Source organism: Camelus ferus, chromosome 33 (assembly GCF_009834535.1).
Source record: "Camelus ferus isolate YT-003-E chromosome 33, BCGSAC_Cfer_1.0, whole genome shotgun sequence".
Lineage (NCBI taxonomy): Eukaryota > Metazoa > Chordata > Mammalia > Artiodactyla > Camelidae > Camelus > Camelus ferus.
Window position 1 is genome coordinate 4105595 of NC_045728.1, and position 20337 is coordinate 4125931.

Sequence of the window (20337 nt, forward strand, 5' to 3'; positions counted from 1 at the left end):
GTGAAACTCATTAGACTAGTTTGCAAGATATCTCTGTGTAAATTGTTTAGGAGTTTTTCCACTAGATCTGCTCTCAAGTTTGTTTTCTAAATTTGTTCCCAGTCCTGACAGCAAATTTTGGTTTCTATCAGGAATATATTTAATGATCACAATCAGTAGATTAAAACTATGTAATTTTTGAAGCAACAGGGTTAAAACAGTTAACACGTTATGTAAATTGTAGTTTTGTAGAAAGGAAAAGGTATTGTATTAAACTAAGTCAGCTAGAGGATTCATTTTCCTTATTTTCAAATACGAAAATTCAAAGGTATCCCAGTTGGATGTCTTTAGATAAATTTTATCTGGTCAGATTTAGTATAAAACCAGGCTCAGCCATTTGTGGCTGCTCAGTAAAAGGCAGGTGCTCGTGACTGGCTGGCGTGTCAGTGGTTGGTACCGGCATGGCTGTGTTCTCAGTAACAGTTGTGTTGCTGCCAGGGCTACAGGTGTTGCACTTCCCACTCCTTCCCCAGTGGGTCATCTTACTGCTGCCATAGATGCCTGCAGTTTAAATTATTTGTAAAAATGTTGCATGCTTTTACTTGCTAATTGTCAGCATCTTTTAACTCATGATACTTTTTTTTCCCTTTGAAAACCCGTGGACAGACTTGGCTGTTGTGCCCCGCTTTGGGTACCTGAGCCAAGGTGTATATGACAGTTATTACTGGGGAGAAAGAGAGGTGGGTGTAATACTAGAAGCACGAAGCCGGGCAGGTCCCTAGACCGTGCTCAGTTGTGGTCCTCCTCAGCTGTGAGGTCTGTAGCCATGCCTCTCACGGTGCTTGGCCCAAGAGACCTTTGCATGCAGTGTTAGCCTTTCTAGGGTTCTGTTTACCTTTCTTAAGTCTGAGATAGAAAAGGGGTATAAGGAAGAAAAGGCTGCATTTTGAAAACTTCTATTTTTAACTTACTAACTGGCAACTTTGAGAAGAGAGAAATAGTTATTAACTAAATAATAATCAGTGAAAGATCACCTGCATTTGGGTTCTGCATTTGATTATGTAGGTCATTGAGCCCAGGGCAGTGGGCGGGGCCCAGTGTCACAGGTGTCGCAGTCTGACGTGGTGAGTGTGCTGTATGGGATTTCCTGTCTTTGCCGCGACTGTAATTAACCCTGCACGAAACAGACTGTGGCCCGGCATGGTCACGTAGCTCCTGTGTGTACACCTGTAGAGCTGAACAGCCTGAACACTGGTGCTGTTTAGTCCATGCCGTGCGGTTTAAACTTTTTTGTTCAAGATGGAGACTGAAAGCGAGAGTAGCACTTCGGGAGATGACAGTGTCTTTTGGTTGGATTCAGAAGTTATAACCCCGGTGACTGACGGGTGAAGGGGAGGGAAGGGAAGAGCATTCCAGGTAATTGTGGAATTCACAGTTCTCCCTCTCTCAGATTTGTCCCTCTGTCCACCTCCTTCACCTGGTTGTCTGCCCCCACCCATCCTCTGTGTTTTAATCTCTTTTCCACTAAGACTTCTTTCTCTGGGGAACAGTTTGGAGCTGAAGGGGACAGGTTTCTGTTGTATGTAGCACTCTTCATTCCACAACTTGCCCTGAGCTTGTAAAATGCATTTTAAATGACTCGTTAAAACACCAGGAAGAGAAGATGTTAGACAGGTTTTGTAGCAGCATTTCAGGAATTTCAGGTAGCGACTCATAATGAACCATTGCCCTTCCTGTATCTGATTTATACCTGGTAGATTTGATCTGAATTTGGATCTAATGGATTTTTCTTCCTCTTTTTCTTGGAGTGTGTGTGTGTGTGTGTGTGTGTGTGTGTGTGTGTGTGTAGGGCTGCTTTTGTTGCCTTATTCACGTGTATGAAATGTTTAGATTAAGTGCAGATGATTATTTCATGGCCTTGATCATTGTCTCAGACCTTGTATCTCACTCCCCTTCCCCCTTGGCGGGTCTTTCTTGGTTTAGAATCTCTGGTTGTAACTTCGTAGTAGAAGTTTTTGAGGAAGCCTCCTGAGCAAGCAGCTCTCCACGTTCAGTGCACTGCTGAAGAAAGGTCTCCCCCAGCTTGCAGAAACGGAGCCATTTGTGTGTTAATTCTGTTGTATTGCTACAAATTTTAGAAGGTTTTTTTCCTGGCTTTTCCAAACAGGATTAGCCAATTAATTCTTTTGGAGGTATTAAAAAACTCCTGAAGAAGTTTGTACTACGTATTACCACTGCCACCCACACGGGCAGTTAAACATCTTTTGCAGTTTCATCTCTGAGTAGTTGGGTAGGAGAACATACCATTATTTTCATCAGATCTTGTCTTTATGTTTAATATTCAAAAAGAGTCTTTCTTTTCTCAAGTTAAAGGATTTCTTTATCCACAAATTTCATTTTTAAAGTCTAGGTTAAATGACAAAAGAGATTGAAAATTAGGAACCCTTGATAGCTCACACTAAATCTTTTAATCAGTGGTTAAAGTGAATAAGAAGTATGTTTTACATTTTAAAGAATTTTCAGTGTTCAGAGTATGAAAATGAGCTATTTTATTAGCATATGAAATTCTTTTTGGGTCAACTTTCTCATTCTCCCCATAATTTTATTTAACCTTTCTTATTTGAATAAGCTACTTCTCTCCCAAGGTGTGCTAACGTTTCACATCTTCCATAGTTTATAACATGGTCAGTGTCCCATGAACAGTTAGTGGGAATAAAGTACTTATTTTGTTTATGTTAAAGCTGCCTGACTGGAATGAAAATTGTGGAAGTTGTTTTGATGTGTTTATCAAAGGAGGAAACACCCTGGACTTCGTCGTCGTGACAGATTTGGTATCGTGATCCTCTGTCAGGCAACAGGAGGCTGTCTGGGATTTTCTTCTGACAGTTAAATTTAAAATCAAATCTCTGTTGGACTGAGCTTTTCTTTTCCTCAGGACTGCGTGCCAGCATTTTCACTCAGAGAAGCTGTGCTAGTGTACGCACTGTTTTAGGAAACCGTGATACCATAGGGCGTGTGTCCTGTTTACAGTATTATTTCATATCTGAGTGTCATCATGGCTCACCCAAACCAAATATGTCTTTGAGATTTCATCTTATTTTATTTATAAGTGCAACAAAGAGATCAGGGTAAGGCCACGTTTCATGTAGTGCTTCTCACCAATTCAGCAGGGAGACACGAGGAAATGGGCAGTGTGCTTGCACAGCACTCACGGCGGCGTTCCAGCTGAAGAGCCTCGCAGAAAAAATGTGTGTGGGTGTCTGAGGTGAGGGTTGGATAGTGGGAGTTGGAGCTGTAACCTTGGGAGAACCAATAGTAGACTCAGTGTTGGATATGAAATTGTTTTTGTGAAATCAACTTAACAGTTAAAAAAATATACAAAAAAGTCTTATGTGTTTCTTTATCTGTAGGTTTATTTATTTATTTTAAGAGGGGGCACTGGGAGTTGAACCCAGGACCATGCTCTCTTCCCCTGAGCTATACCCTCTCCCCGTTTCTTTAAAATGTCTGATAATACACATTAAACCAAACTGTCATTATTAGTTACCTTCTAATTAATTTCCAAACACACACACACACACACACACACACACACAAATGAGGGCAGATTGATTGTGTGCTGTTCTTTTTCTCCAAGTAGCTTCTAAGCTAGGTTTTAAACTCATTCTTAAAAAGAGTAGCATTTTTGTCTTTTGAGGCACATGGCTGAGAGGGTGAATGCATAGCTATCCTAGAATGTAGGGGCTTCCAGCCAGCTTCTGCTCTGGGAGGAAGTACTCACAGAGGGGCACTGTGTTTGTCCAGTCGCTTCAGACACAACATTTATATTTGGACTTGGTTGGAGAAGGGCGGACACCGTCTTATACTGCAGCACCGTGGGAAGCTGCCCCGGCTCCCTGCGTGGCAGTGGTTCAAACCTGCCTGTCCCTGACTCACAGGTCGCTCCCTATCTGATTTCTAATTTGTAGAGTGAAGTTAGTATCTGTCATACTACCATGGTAAAATGGTTCTCAGGCTAGACTGTCTAGAGAGCCTCAGAGTCCTTAGAACAGAATAGTCCTCAGGGATCATTAGAAGAGCCCTTCTGTAAATACGAAGGGAATATGAGGCAGAAAAGGAAAAACAGAAATGGTTTGTTCTTTTAAGAAAGAAAAACTCATTTAGGAGCTGTATGCAGTGTACTGTAAGCCAAGTATGTTGTATATACGGTGTATCAGTTATATGCGTATTAACCCTGTAGAGTAGGTGTTACTGCTTCCCATTTTCCAGATGAGGAAATTAAAGCCACAGAGACTGCGCCGTCAGTATGTGGCAGAGCAAAATCTGGAACCCAGGTGCAACTGTTGTTGAAACTGAAAGACTTTTAGTTTTGTAAAAAAAATTTTGATATATCAGCTGGTAAATGTTATTTTCTGGTAAGTAATTACTTAAGAGGCTATAGCTTATCTCTCATTCCGGAAATGCCTCCTTCGAGGAGTCTTTGAGTACCAGTGATGTGTAGATGACGCGGCCAATGTAACAGTGAAGTAGTGCGTACACTAATGTGGCCTTTTAAAGATACGACCTCTGGAACACCTGGGACTTAGTACTGACTCACGATGATGAAAGGTTCTAGTTCTTTGGCATCTGAGGGTAGAAATGTTTGTCGTATAAATTTGTTTAGTGTTCTCTAATGCACATTATTGACAGATACATAGCCTGGCAAGTATGACATATAGTTTGAAACAGTTTCAGAGATGATATAGTGCATAACTGAACCCCACTTTTAGGACTTGTGTACCTTTGAAATCAGTCTACAGCTGCTCAGATCTCTTAATTAGCTCTAATTTTGTATCTCCATTATAAGACAGTTAATTTTAAGCGAGAAGAGAAACTTCTGACTTTAACTAGTAATTTGGTGAACGTATTTTAATTTTTTCGGAATGTCTTTATTTATGGATCACAGAACTAATAATATTAGTTCATGCATTTGATTGGTTGGTTGGTTGCTTTTTTTCATTCTCGGCCTCATTTGAAATGACGCTGTGACTTAGAAGACATTGCAGCCGCGGTCCAAATAGGTGGCAAGGGCCTGGAATATGGTGCTGTGTTTCTTCTAGGTCTCCCCCCCCCCCCCAATCTGAGATGTTTTATTTTAAATGGCTGAATTCCTATGGAAGCCCTTAAGGCTGTTTCACACTTATCTGCTTTTAATACCATGACTGTTCTTTTGTCTTCTGTAGAAATTCCTCATTTTAGGATTCCCAGGATAGAGAGGTAGCATTAACAACTTACTGTCGACATATATATCAATATCACATTTAGGCCTGTTTTATACTCTGTGAGTTTTCATAGTCATCACACCCTTAATAATCTGTTATGTATGATACCAAAAAAGGATGTGTATTTTGCAAAAAAAATAAAATTCTATTGCTCTGTGACCTTGGATGTATGACCTGGAGTATAGTTTAGTTCCTAAAATATTCCTTCAATATGAAATACAACTTTCACTCAACATACTCTTACCAGTGTCACAAAAAAATTTTAATTGTAATCAGCAGTCTGATGTGAACATTGCTTAATCTCAGAAAATTTTATTTATTACTGAACTCTAGCCATTAGGCTGTCTTTAGAATCTGTGAAGTGAGTCTGTCTTAACCATGAGGCATGCCAGTACAAGACTTTCTTGGTATTTCAATAATTAAACTCCTTGGGATGGAATCCAAGGCGAGCCTTTTTTATATATGTGTGTATGAGTTTTTTTGATGTACAAGAAGGGCCTTAGAGCACAAACACTTTATGAAACTATATAAAAGTTCCTGGTTATTTAAAGTTAAAAAATTTTAAACCTCTTTTCCCTTAGCCTTTGCTTTCAACTTCAGCACTGAACCCCATAAATATTCAGTTGCATGTTCAAACTTAGTAAATGAAAATCCCTGAAACACTTAAAGCTCTGTTTATAGTATAGTCAATTTCCTTTTTAAAACAATACATAAAGTGACAAGTTTAGGAAGATTGCAGTCAGAACAAGCAAAACCTTTCTAGATATTTAATTTTAGAGGTTCTGCTATACTTTAAAAACCTTTCCATTAGGGATTAGGTTCCCTTTCCATGCCCTCATATTCAGATATGCATTTTCTGTTACAGTTTGAAAATCAAATAATTTATTTCACTTTGGTATGCTATTTTTTTCTCACTTGGCCCTTTCTTTTCTTCTCTACTTCCCTTCCTTTTAGGATAAGATCTTTAGAATGTTTCTTTCACTCAGTCCTCTTCTCTCTCTCTGAGACTTTTATTTATCACCATTCTGTCCTCACTCCCCAAACCTGGTGTTTTGCTGAAATGGTTTAATATTTTTTTGCCACTCAATCAGATTCAATTATCTGTATCACTGTTTCTTCTCCCTTTTACTGTTTCCCATTTTAATGTGTCTGTTCTAGTTCATTTGTTATTTGGCTGATATTTTCTTGAGTAGTTTGTTCAGACAAGTTCTATGAATGATATACTTTGATTTCTTGCAAATACTCAATGCTATTTTTTCCTTTTCTTTGTAGGTAATTTGTTCTTTCTGAATGCTTGTATGATTTTCTGTTTATACTTAGTTATGTGTATTTTGTCATCAGATCTTCACCTGGAGCTCAGCGACTTTCAGTCTCCAGATTCAAGTCTTCATGTTAGGAAAGATTTTTTATTGTTTTCTATTACTAATTTATTACCTCTTCTTTTTTTTTCTCTTTTAAAATGGAGATACTGGGGACTGAACCCAGGACCTCATGCATGCTAACTAATTAAGCATGTGCTCGACCACTGAGCTATACCCCTGCCCCCATTTATTACCTCTTCTGTCTGTAATAATTTTCTCTTTGTGGAATCTATTTATCGCATACTTGGTCTCCTTAATCTGTCCTTTCAGGATGTATTTATCTTTACATTTTGATTTTGTGATTTGAGGTATTTCTTGTACTTGTTCTTCTGGCTACTTATTTCAACTTTTTCTTGAATCTTTCAGATTCAGTTTGAGTAGAGAATAATTTTTAGCATTCTTCTCCACATACAGATATAACATAAATACAGACATATACTATTTCAATAATAATAAATTTAGGTTACTGTCTTTCTTCCGTTTTGCCGCTTGGTTCATTCCGTGTACAAGTTATGTCTGTTCTGACTGAACAGGATTCAAGCCTTCACCTGCTGGGCTTCCTGCCGCCCATCGTTCCCTCCTCTCCGCCTGTGTTTTCTCTCGCTGTGCTGTGATGTGTATGGCTTCTGCCTGGCTTCTCTTAGGTGCAGACACCCAGGTGAGGAACTCTCGTCCTTCTGATTGATTGTTAAATTTATTTACAGAGCAATTTTCCAGTTTTTATTAATTCCTTGGGGGCAAGTACCTCCTTTGTTGTGGTGAGAAGTGGGAGTGTAGCCTCCTTGAACCTCTGTTTTTCTCTGATGGTTTCCCAGTCTGCGTGAGCTCACTTGGTTTTCGTCTTCCAGAAGTTGATGAAGATTTCTGGCCTGCTGGTTTCACCTATATTATTCTGTTAAGGATTTGTTTCCTTTTATTTGGTTTCCTGCCTCTTCAGTGACTTGGAGAAGGAGAACTCTGTTTTTCAACATGTACGCAGTCTTGAATTGGAAGTCCACTGGTAGTTTTTTTCATGGCTTTTGAGAGGAAACTTCTGAAGGGAGCATTCAGTGAGGCAGAATATTGATGTCTTTCATCCTGTCTAGTGGGCTCTAGAGAAGAGACTGGCTTGTTTCAGTGTCCTCTTAAGGCTGGAAAGTGGGATCTTCCAGGAGAAAATGGTCTGTCGTATCTGGAGTGACTGAGATGTATTAATGCATTTCAGTTTTACTGTCTGCAAAACAGGGCTAATAATAGTGCATCAAACAGTAACCAGTTAGAAAATGAAGAAAAGGGGCCCCTTTTAACAGCAGTGAAAAAGATAAAATACTCAGAAATAAACTTAATAAGGAATTCTAAGACTTATATAAAGAAAATTTAAGATATTGAAGGGCAAAAAAGATGTTTGGAACAAATGAAAAGATATACCTTGTTCATAACAGAATATTCAACATCATAGAGATGTCAGTTTATTATAAATTTAATGGGATAATAAGAATGCTTTTAAAAAACCTAGATAAAGTGATCTTGAAATAAACTGACCCTGGCTAAATAATTTAGCCAAGAAACTTTGGCGGAAAGAAAAAAGCAAAGATGTTGGATAGAGGATTAGTGCAACTAGACATTATACTATAATGTCTCAATAATTAAAACCTTGTGGTATTGGTATAAATAGAAGGCAGAATGGGGTAAAATGGAAAGCCTTGACATATACCCTAATGCATAAGAAGCTACGATAAAGATGGCTTCTTAACAACCAACGGGGACATTGCGTACTGTTCAGTAAATACTTTGGGGGAAACTGGATACACATCTGTGGAAAATAAAGAAAATTAGATACCCACCTCATACCAAGGATGAATTCCAAATGATCAAAGATAAAATGTATTAAATGAAACCATGAAAAATTTAAAGGAAAACATGGGAATATTAAAAAAAAATGTTTTGGATCAGGAAAGGCATTTTGAAACTATGAAAATGCAAAACTCATAAAGGGAGGGGTTGTGAAATTCAACTGCATAAAGTTCGAAACATCTGCATTACAGAAAACAAAGCAAGGACAAATGACAGCCTGGGGAAAGTACTTGGATTCATACTACAAATGAAGGCCTAATCTCTTTAATAAATAAATGACTAAAAGTAGAAAAGAAAAAGACCAACAACCCAACAGAAAAAATGGGCTACTGTATGGAAAGAATATTTCACATTGTTGAGTGTTTGCCTTTCAGATATACCTGGACATGTGTAGAAATGACATACTCACAACCTTGTAGCATTGTTTGTAATAGCAAAAGGTTGGAAATAATTCAAGAATTCATTAATAGGGAATTGGTTAAATAAATTATGGAATATCCACACGGAGGATTATTACATAGTTGTAAAAAAAGTGAAGAAGGTCTTTATATACTGATATGGGAAGTTCTCCAGGAAGTATTAGAGAACTACACAACAGTGTGTAACCATGGTACTTCCTATGTGAAACGTGGGGTGGAACTGGAGGAGTAAAACTCTTCTCTCAATTTCCTACACAAAGAGTAGTATATTTACACACTGCTTTTATACTTTGCTTTTGATAGATATATTCTTTAATATCTATGAAAAATTCTACATGTGAGTGTATATATATATTCATAAAACCTGGAAGAATATATAAAGTGAAATGTTTAATGGGTGGGCGTTAGGCAGATGGAGACGAGGATGGGAGGGAGATTCTTCATTGTATACCTTTTTATACTTTTTCGGATTTTGCATGATGAAATTATAATACCCGCTAAGAATTAGAGTGTATCAGGCATTTCAGTTGGGAGGAACCAAAACTCAATTTCACTTCCTCCAGGATACCTCTATTCTGCTTTCATAGCCAGCACAGGTGACCCCAGTAACGTTAGAATTTCAGTTTGTTTATTTTCGAAGAATTCTAGGAATATTAGATTTATGTAAGCACTTAATAGTCCCTATAAACCAACCAGAATAGAACTCCTATATTTTAAGGGGCTTTATAATCTAGTTTTTAATATCCTCGGTAGGATATACTTTAATATCCTTCCTGAAGGTAGGAAAATATATCACTCCCTATGGTGATATATCACTTACAGACACACACAGATACCTTGTAGCTTCAGTTTTACGGCTTAAACAGAGAACATCAAACTCACCACATCAGGTATATGTCAGCTGTTCTCTTCAGTGAAATTTAAATATATTCTTTCACAAACAGATAGGCATAAATTGACTAACAAACCAAATTCTTTGTTGTCTCTGACAGAATAGATGCGTGTCTCTTATCTGTCACATACCACCACGTGGTCAGACCATAAGAACACCTCCCAGTCATTTCCCATACCAATGGGGACAAGTGTCACAGAACCAGGACCCAGCTGGGCAAAGAACCAGAAATAAACAAAGATTGGGAGAATAAAAAGGAAAAGGTAAAGTTCTGTTGCTGCTTGGAATTTACTCCAGGGATCAAGAAAAGATGTGCCCAGGAGTAAGCAGTGCCTTGGATACACTTCTCAGGCAGGGTGTCACTTGAACTTCTCTGAAATTTTAACTCTGTCAAGTATAGTATTTTGCATTATGAACAAGAATCTCACAAAATAGAAGGTGTGTCAAAGATTCAAATAATTTTTTACTAAGCAGAGCAGCAAGATGGTAAGGCTAGTTCCCACAATTAGAAGAAAGTGTTGTTTTCTCTTTTTCCTTTCGATTGAAAATATCCAGGTTCAAGTCTGCAGATGTTTAACAGAAAACTCTTGTAAGTAGAGCATTAGATTCTTCCAGTTTTATGGTTGGTAATCTTAACACTGTTTTTCCTGTTAGAAATGAAACTATAATCATTTTGAGGGTAAAATTTGTCCATGATTTTAAAAGTATGGAACAAAATAGTCAATTAAATAAATGGATATTAAGTTTTTATGGAGTTGATTCATTGGTACATGACACAAAATGTATATAAACGTAATTTTTATACTTTTGTAGAACATTTGCCAATAAATTTTTATTTTATACTTTTATTCAAGTATAATTTGTATATAAAGTCTATAAATCATAAGAATATAGCTTGAAGAATTTATATAAATGTATACATTCATATAATCACAGCACAATCAAGATATAAATTATTCTCAGCCCCTTACAAGACCCTTGCCCTACTAGTTAGTACCTCTCCCAGAGGTAACCATTCTGACTTCTTGGTGGTTTCTCATTTTATTAATCTTTCAAAGAACCAACTTTTGGCTTTGATTTTCTGTGTTATACACCTTTCTATTTCATTGATTTCTTTATTAAATTTATTTTCTTTCTTTACTTGGATTGATTTTCTATTCTTTCTCTAGATTTTTGTGATGGAAGATTAGATAACTTATTTTCCAACTTGTCTTATTTCCAGTAATATACATTTAGGGGTCTGAATTTTACTGATTCAGTTGTAACCCACACATTTTAATGTGCTGTATTTTTGTTATTCAGATCTAAGTATTTTCCAATTTTCATTGTGATTTTGCGAATTTGATTCATGAGTTATTCAGAATTGTGTTTTAAAATTTCCAAACATTGGGAGAATTTTTAGTTACCTTTCATTAATTGACTTTTAGTGTAATTCTGTGGTGGTCACAGAATACTTTGTCCATGATTTAAATTTTTTGTATTTATTGAGACTTGCTTCATGGTCTATCATGGTCTCTTGGAAAATGTTTCATATACACTTGAAAAGAATATACATTCTGTAGTTGTTGGGTTTAATGTTCTAGTTCATCCTGGAAAATTGTGTTGTTCAGATCACCTGTTTACGTGGGATTTTTAAATCTGCTTATTCTGCCAGTTACTGAGAAATGTTTGTTAAAATATACAATTGTAATTGTGGACTTACCTATTTTCCTTTTTGGTCTTTCAGGCTTTGCTTTATGTATTTTGAAGCTGTGTTATTTGTTGCATGTGGGTTTTATTGTTATTTTACTCTGTTGATTTGCCACTTTTATCATCATGAAATGTCCCCCTTTATATATTTTAATTGGAATTTTTAGTCTATTTAGTTTTTGACTAAGATATAATTTATATACCATAAAATTCACTCCTTTGAAGTGTACAATAAGTGGTTTTTAGTATACTCTCAAACTTGTACAACCACCACCACTACCTAATTCTTGAACATTTCAGAAAGAAATCTCTTACTCAATGGCAGTAGCTCTATGTGCTCCTCTCCCAAGCCCCTGGCAACCACCAGTATACTTTCTGTCTCTGTGAATTTGACTATTCTGGACACTTTGTATATATGGAATCTGACTTCTTGTGTCTGACTTCTTTCATTTAGCATAATGTTTTTACATTATGTTCATTACATTATGTTCATCCATGTGGTAGCATGAAGTACTTCATTCTTTTTTTTTTTTTTTAATGACTGAGTAATATTTTATTGTATGGATCTGCTACATTTATTGGTTCATTTTTCAGTTGATGGTTGTTTCTACTTTTTGGCTATTATGAATAATATTGGTATGCATATTCATGTATAATTTCTTGGTGGGCGTATGTTTTATTTCTCTTGGTTAAATACCTAGGAGTAGAATTGTTGAATTCTGTTTAACATTTTGAGAAACTGCCAGACTGTGCTCTACAGTGAGTGCACCATTTCTTTGAATTGTGGTCATTGGAAAGCTCTCCTAGAAATGGGAATTCTGATCATACTCTCTGATGTTTGGTCTCTAGGAAGATGAAGTCCTCGGTACATTCTGAAGAGGATGATTTTGTTCCAGAACTACACAGAAACGTTCACCCTCGAGAGCGGCCTGATTGGGAAGAGACACTTAGTGCAATGGTAAGTCAGTTTTATGCATATGTATATACTCTGTCACTTGGTGGTGTGTGCCATTGTGGGAGATTAGTGCAGAGGTGGTGGGTTACAAAGTGGTGGGTTAGATTGTGAAAGGGTGGTTGCTAGTTATGCAAGATGGTCGCAGATGGCCTCTGGAAGAAGTTGAGGACTATGCAGACACCTGAAGGAGGTGAGAGAGTGCATTTATCTGGGAACAGATCATTTCAGGCAATGGAAGAACAAGTTAAAGGCTGTGGCATAGAATTAAACAGCAAGTTGGAAGAAACACAAATAGGACCTGTGGCTGAAATTGAGCTGGGTAGAAGTAGGAGGTGAGGTCAGAGAAGTGGTTTCTCTTAGTTTATTAAAAGGATTTTGGTTTTTTATGCTGAGTGAGCTGGGAAACCATTAGAGTTTTTTTGGCCAAGAAGTGACATGATCTGGTTTAAAATTTTAGAGGAAGTCTCTGGTTGCTTGTGAGGACGTGATCTGGTTTAAAATTTTAGAGAGAGTCTCTGGTTGCTTGTGAAGAGGCTAACAAGGGAGGCAGAAGAGGAAATAGGAGGCCAGTTAGAAGGTTATTATAAAAAATGAACAGTGATGGTAGCTTGAACCAGGATGTGTTAGATGTGGTAAACAATGGTTAGATTCTGGTTTATAGATAATGCCAACTGTTTTTGCTGATGAGTGGTACATAGAGAGTGACATAAAGAGATGTCAAGAATGACTTCAAGTTTTTTGATTTGATCAACCTGAAGAATATAGTTAGCATTTACTGAGATACTGGAAAAGCAGTTTTTGTTGGGAGTTAGGTGGAAAATTACTATGTAGTGTAGTTTTACCACATAAGCTTGAGATATCCGTTTAATCTGTTATAGCTTTTAAAAATTCAGATCTATTAATAAGAACAGTAAAATTCATTCTGTTGGAGAATAACATTTTACTTAATTGTAATTAAGTGTTGCTTATCAAAATTGAATGCAAGTGTTCATCTGTCAAAGCAGATTTGTAGTGAGATTTTACATATTCCTTGTTTAAAAATGCTTTTTCACTCAGGTACTGCCAAATAGTGACACCAGTTCATGCATATATTATTTTAATTGAGCATATTCATTGCTTAGAAGGCCTTTTTAGAATTCTTTAGATTCTTCTATTGCTGTTTTTCTATTAGCATAACATTACATTGCAAACTTCTACTCCATGGAGATGTGAACTAGTCCAGTCAAAGACAAAGAAGCCCCACACCCCTATTGAATCAAGTAGTCCCTGGAGGTGCCAGCATTCCATTGAAAGGATATTCAGTAATCTCTTTTGTCCATTTAAACATCTTTCACAGTTTTACCTATATTTTGATAACTTGCAGTAAGTCTACATTGAATTTATTGAATGGAAAGAAAGGTGATACTTGCTATATAGTGGTTTGTTTCCTCTGTATTAAAATGTCACATGCTATATGCATAGAAAGTTCTGAATTCTCTTTGCTGAGGTTCACATTGATTTGTCTACGGAAATTACCATTTATAGCATATGTTTTAGCATCTTATTATGTTGGTACTCAATTTTTTTATGTATCAGTTTTTTGAAGGTAAATACTATAATTCTATTTAAAAAATCATTAAACTCAATAAATAATACATTATTAGATTGCAAAAAGTGTACATCAATGATGAAAAGGAATAAATGAGATTAGAGCTCCATTTTACTATACTTTCTCTAGAAAATTACACTGATTTTAATGAGGAAGTAAGAGTAAAGGAAGTTTGGGACCTTTTTCTCTATTAATAATAATCTATGTGAAGTATCATGTTGAGAATGAAGTTTATTATTAAGATAAACCCTTAGAAAATGCTTCTCCAAAACAATTCCATTGATTTAATTTTCAGTAGCTTTATAAATAAAAGAGTTTAAATGTTGAATTTATATTGATTTGTGTGGTGTGACCAGAAAATTAGATTTTTAATGCATATCTAAAAGAAAGCAGGAAATTTCTGAATTGTTAAGAATTTAAAAAATTTTATAAAGTCATTTTTTAATTGAGATATAATTGATGTATAACATATTAGTTTCAGGTGTAGAATATAATGTTTCAGTGTATGTGTGTATTGTGAAATGGTCAGCGACAATAAGTCTAGTTAACATTCCTCACTATTGCCTGCTTTCTTTTTTGTTAATTGAAGTGTAATTGACTTACAATATTATGTTAGTTTCACAGTGATTTGACACTTTTATACATTATGAAGTGAACACCATGATAAGTCTAGTTACCATCTGTCACCATGCAAAGTTATTAACTATAGTCCCCATTCTGTACATTACATCCTTGTGACTTATTTTATAAGACTGTACCTCTGAATCACCTTTACCTATTTCGCTTATCCCCTGACCCCTCTCTCCTCTGGTGACCACCAGATCTTTTTATGTTTGTTTTGTTTTTTAGATTCCACATGTAAGTGAAATCACACAGTATTTGTCTCTTTGACTTGTTTCACTTAGCATAATACCCTCAGTGTCCATTCATGTTGTTGCAAATGGCAAGATTTCATTCTTTTTAATGAATGAGTAATATTCTATTGTGTGTGTATTCTATTGTGTGTATGTGTGTGTTCTTTATCCATTCATCTATGGATAGACACTTAGGTTGCTTTTATAGCTTGTAAACAGTGCTGCAGTGAGCATAGGGATACATATATCTTTTCGAGTTATCTGTGTTTTCTTCGGATAAACACCCAGAAGTAGAATTGCTGGAAGTTTTATTTTTTGAGGAACTGCCATTACTGTTCTCCATAGTGGCTGCGACAGTTTACATTCCCACCAACAGTGCGTGAGGGTTCCCTCTCCTCCACATGCATGCCAACTCTTGTTATTTCCTGTCTAATGCCTGCTTTCTAAAGAGGAATGGGGACCGGTGGAGCAGCTGGACTTTCCTTCCTGAATAGTTTTGAGGAAGGGGTAATTTTGGAAGAGGTGTGTATTTTGATTTTTGCTCTTCAGATTGATAGGTGTCCACCGTGTGTGGTACTGAGACTGGTTTCTTTTACCCATCAAGCTAGAAAAAAATTGCAATTTGAATAAAAGAAAAAAAGTCATTGTAAATGCGCCTTAAATGGGTATCTTTGGCTCTTTAATTATCATTATATTATGTGTGATACTTAGGTATTTATTTTTGACCGATGGATAGATTTTGGTTCTCTGAATTAAATTCAGAGAAGCTGATGATGTTCATCGTTTCAGCCTTTGAAAGCTGAATGTTTTATTTAGTGTTGCTTTGTGAACAATCACAATTGCAACCATTGATTAATATGCAAAGCTCAGGTTTTGAACTTCTGCCAGTATATTCAACAGCTCTTCTATGAACAGCTCCAAGCTCACCCCATTTCATGGTACATCCTGCTCTGGCTGAAGATTGTGGGAATTCTCTGACATAGATCAAGTGGTATTAATTGTTGAAGATAATTAATGTACTACTGAGAGTTCTGGGATGTATTTTAGGTTGAATTGTATGAAACTGTTAATTTTATTGGTTAAAAAGGATTGAAAACTGGCAGTTTCATAAGGTTAAGCCTAAAATCTTTTGAGCTGCTGAACTGATCTTAAACCCAGCATTTTATTGTTAGTTATTAAGCTGAAAACTACATTCCAAATATTGTGCTGTTGAAGGCTTTTAGTGAGCTGGGTGCTACTTTTACTGATAAGATTTGATATATAGCTTTAAAAATATTCAAGGAGAAAAGTACTTATAACATGTGTAGTCAGGGGAATAATGATTCTTGTAGATCTCAACTGGAGTGTCATGGAGAGTCTAGAATCTTGCTATTTCTTTAATAGAAAATTTCCAATTATGTGTCTCATTTATGATTCTTTTTTCCCCTCCTACCTTTTTCTTTTTTTCTTTATTTTTTTTTAACATTTTTTTATTGAGTTGTAGTCATTTTACAATGTTGTGTCAAATTCCAATGTAGAGCACAATTTTTCAGTTATACATGAACATACATATATTCATTGTCACTGTAGTTTACTCCAAGGCTGATTTGTTGGCTACTGGTATGCTTTGTGAATTATCTGTGTACTTAAATCTACCTGCCTGCTTCTTTGACTCTTATTTTTGTCTTTTGTCACTTGTGTATTACAAGTTCTAGATAACAGTTTTCTTCACTTATTTCCTCCAATATGTTATGTAATATGTAACATTAAGGGCATTTTGTTGTATCAAAATTCCTTTGAAAATATTCACACGATAACTCAGTTAATTGAATTTCTTTGTGATAGACTTATTCTTTAAGGATCATTTTAGTGATATTGTTGTTCAACATAATACACTATAGATTTAAATAAATTTAGCTTTTCTGTGATAGTGGGATGATTATTGTTAACTTTTCCCCCATTGTCTTTTATTCCTCTGTAAGAAAGGGAACAATACTTAGACCAATTAAAATTTAAAGGCTTCTATAAACATGTTACATATCAGAGATTTGTTGCATCTATTTCCTATGGTTAGGCTGTAGTTGAGTACAGAAATTAACAGTCCTGTTTGCCTTTCTTGACAGAACAAATTTTGTATTTAAATCTTGTTTTTTTCAGTTGCTACGTGCATATGTATATGCATGCAGCCTGACCTGCATAGAGATAGCTCCTAAATTTTTTTTCTTGTTTAAGAGGCCAAAGATTTTTTTCCCATTACTAGTATATATTAAGCAGAAATGTTATTTTTCGTTTTCATTATCAAGAAATATTATTTATAAAAATAGCTATAAATTAAGGGGTGTAGTGCTCTTTCTCAAATTCTGTTTATAAATAGTAAAGAGAATATAATAAATATGATTTGAGTCTATTAAAAGAAAAAAAGGTGAAAAGTGGCAGAAAGTTACCATCTCTTTCCTCTGACTTATTTTCAAATCTTTTTGCTAGCCTTGTACATAAAGAAAATTTTGATCAGACTCCTTTCCCCATGCAAATTGTGTTGGGGATTTTTGTTCCTTGAAGAAAAGAACACTTTAACAGTGGTGTATTCTTGGTCTGACTGCATTTTGCTGCCCTTTGTGAATGCTCATTCAGTGGTGTTATTGCTGATTTTCTGTCACAATTTTGGACCTGCCTTTATGGTTCTTAGGTGTTAGCCGCTAACTGTGATTAGCTTGCCTTTATTCACAGTACAAATTTAATATTACAATCTTATTTATTCAGTTGATTCTGTGTGTGTGTATATATGTATATGGATGTTATCTGGTAGCTGCTGCTCCATTTCAAAATATGAGGGCATTTTATATAAAATAACCTGTGTTTTAAATGACTGGTATTGTATGATACGTAAACACAGTTCTGTCTTCATTGTTCAGGAATGAATGTTGTGGGTCTGGGGTTGGGATTTCCTACCCCTTCTGCTTTGTTCTCTGTTGCAGGAGGCAGATCCCTGCAAACTGCATTTCCTATACTCCCTTGCCAGCAGTCTTCTGACAAGTGGGAGGCACTGGTAGCAGATTGGAGGGCAGGAAAAGGCGAGACGGCAGGTTATTTCTCCCTCTCTTTTTATGCTTTGAGAGGCATCTCCACTGTGGTTCTAGCTCCCACCAGGTAACTCAGTAATTTGACTCAGTGACTAATGAAAAATTCATTTTGTTACCATACACTGGTACATCCCATCATAAACATGTTTTTATTCTTATTCTTTCTCAATGACAGTTTCCAGATATGAATACCTAATTTTGCCCATTGGAGTTACACAGACTATCTAATCTCATTTATTTGTGACATGTCATGAATTTGTAAATGGTTGCTGTAGGTTAGGTAACATACAGAGGTGGAAGAAGCTACTAGCTTCTTGTGTTCTCTCTTTTTCAGTAGAGCCTTCCTCTTTGATAAAAATAAACATGCTTATATAGAAAAAGCCAAAAAGTGGTGGAAAAAAAGACTCACCAATAATCCAGTTTTCCACAGTGGTGAGGTTATTTTGGTATATTTTCTTCATGATTTCTTTTAATGCAAAGAGTTTTAAATTTAAGATCCATATAAGCATGATTTTTTAATGTAAGTTTCCCCAAATAACTAGTTTCAAAGAATATTGCTTTGTTGATATATTTTGCTTTCTCATCATGTCTGTAAATATGATTTTATGATTGTAAACCGTATACGATTTTATGTTCCTTTTTTCCCCTTCATTTAGTAGAAACTTTCTACCTTATTATTAAGGTGCTGCAATAAAGAGAAAATTGAACAGCCCCCCATTTTAAATTATGGGAAGTGTCATAGGTCAAGGAGTTGCCCGGTTTCCTGGAGGGAAGAGGTCTCTGGAAGAGCCTGGCTGATGGACACAGTGTAGGGGGCACCTGTGAAGGGGGAATAAAAAACATTGCCATGGAGGGGGTTGCAAGCTGCAAAATGAGCTGCAGAATGGGATGTGGAACATACTGTAGTGTGCACACTGAAAATACAGGGTTGCCAGGGAGAAGGGAGAGATTGCCGCTGCACTCATTCAGACCTGTGCCCCTCCCACCTGTTACCTGCCCCACCTGCGGAATCTGCACTTCCTGGGCTTGCCTTCATGTGAGCAGCATGGTCCTTTGAGGGATGCTTCGCAGAGCCTTGGGCAAGCAGTGAAGTTAGTGCATTCAGTGGAGCTCTGGGAGTTCTGGAAGGCAAGAGCTTCTGAGGCTTTGTATCACAGTCCTGGGAAGAGAGTTTTAATTGCATGAGAGATAAAGGAGCACTTAAAGCCCAAGATGACTCAGGAATTTCTAGGGTCTTAAATATTCACGTTGTTAGTATTCATTTTCTGTTGCTGTGTAAGAAATTTAGGAGCTAAAAACAATACCACGTATTATCTTACAGTTCTGTAGGTTGGAAGTCTGGGCAAGCTGAATTGGGTTCTCTGCTCAGGGTCTCATAAAGCTGAATTGAAGTGGCTGCTAGGTTGGGCTCTCACATGAAGCCTGGAGAATCTGCTTCCCACATCGTTTAGTTGTGGGCAGTCTAGTTCCTTGTGGTTCCTTCTAGTTCCTAGGTCTGAGGGCCGGGTTTCCCTGCTGGCTGGGCAGCAGGAGTGGGGAGGGGTACTGCTCTCTGCTGGTGGAGGTGGTCTGAATTCCTTCTCGCTTGGTTCCCTCAGTCTTCAAAGCCAGCAGCTGTACCTCAAGTCCCTCTCATGCTTTGAATCTTTGACTTTCCCTTTTGCTACCAGTTGGAGAAAACTCTGGTTTTGCAGCAATCATGTGATTAGATCAGGCGCATCCAGATGACTTTTGTACTTTAAGATCAACTGACCGGAGACTCTAATTAATCTACAAAATCCCAGAATTGCCTCAGTTAATGTTTGAATAACCAGGAGGTGGGAATCTTGGCCAAGGGTGGGCTTGGGGGCCTTTTTAGAATTTTGCTTAACACAGTGTTATATAGTTTTTATTTGTTATTTATGCTTCCTAATATGTTTAACATATGTGATAACATTAGTTGATGAAAATTACAAATATTCAAGAATTTTAAAACCACTAATACTCCATAAAATCTATTGCTTGGGAGAAATGTGTGTATGCAGTGTGTTGCAATTGGTATTAAATAAGAACTCTTAATAAACAAATGTAGTGACTACATAATTCCCTATAATATAGAATATAGTTTTGATATTTCAGTAATTAGTAGGGCCTTGAGTTTGTTTTATATTCTTCACTTTGATGAGTATCTTTATGACGAATTTTGCCTTTTCTTTTTACTGTTATGAGGAATTATTATCTAAAACGTGTGAGGATCCTTACGTTACTTCTCAAAATTTTTTTGTCAATTCATATTCTAAGGAATAATGCTTAGTGTCTTTCGTGTCATATATTTTCAATTTAAAATTTTTACTCTTTCATATTTTGATAGGAGGAAAGCTATTTCTCATTGTTGTAATTTCTCATTTAAAGAATTCTACTGTCTTTGAACTTTTCTTCTCTCATTTGCTTATATTAGATATAGTAGA

The 20337-nt window shown here is 36.3% G+C and overlaps 1 protein-coding gene across 1 annotated transcript in view; it reads left to right on the forward strand.

Moving 5' to 3' along the window:
• The first annotated feature begins 1153 nt into the window (after window positions 1–1153).
• ARHGAP32 (Rho GTPase activating protein 32) overlaps window positions 1154–20337 on the forward strand; it is a 118936-nt gene continuing 99752 nt past the window's right edge. The window contains 3 exon segments of the mRNA XM_032472537.1: window positions 1154–1362; window positions 1364–1395; window positions 12284–12392. Of these exon segments, the coding sequence (XP_032328428.1) occupies window positions 1279–1362; window positions 1364–1395; window positions 12284–12392 (225 nt within the window). The 5' untranslated portion in view covers window positions 1154–1278.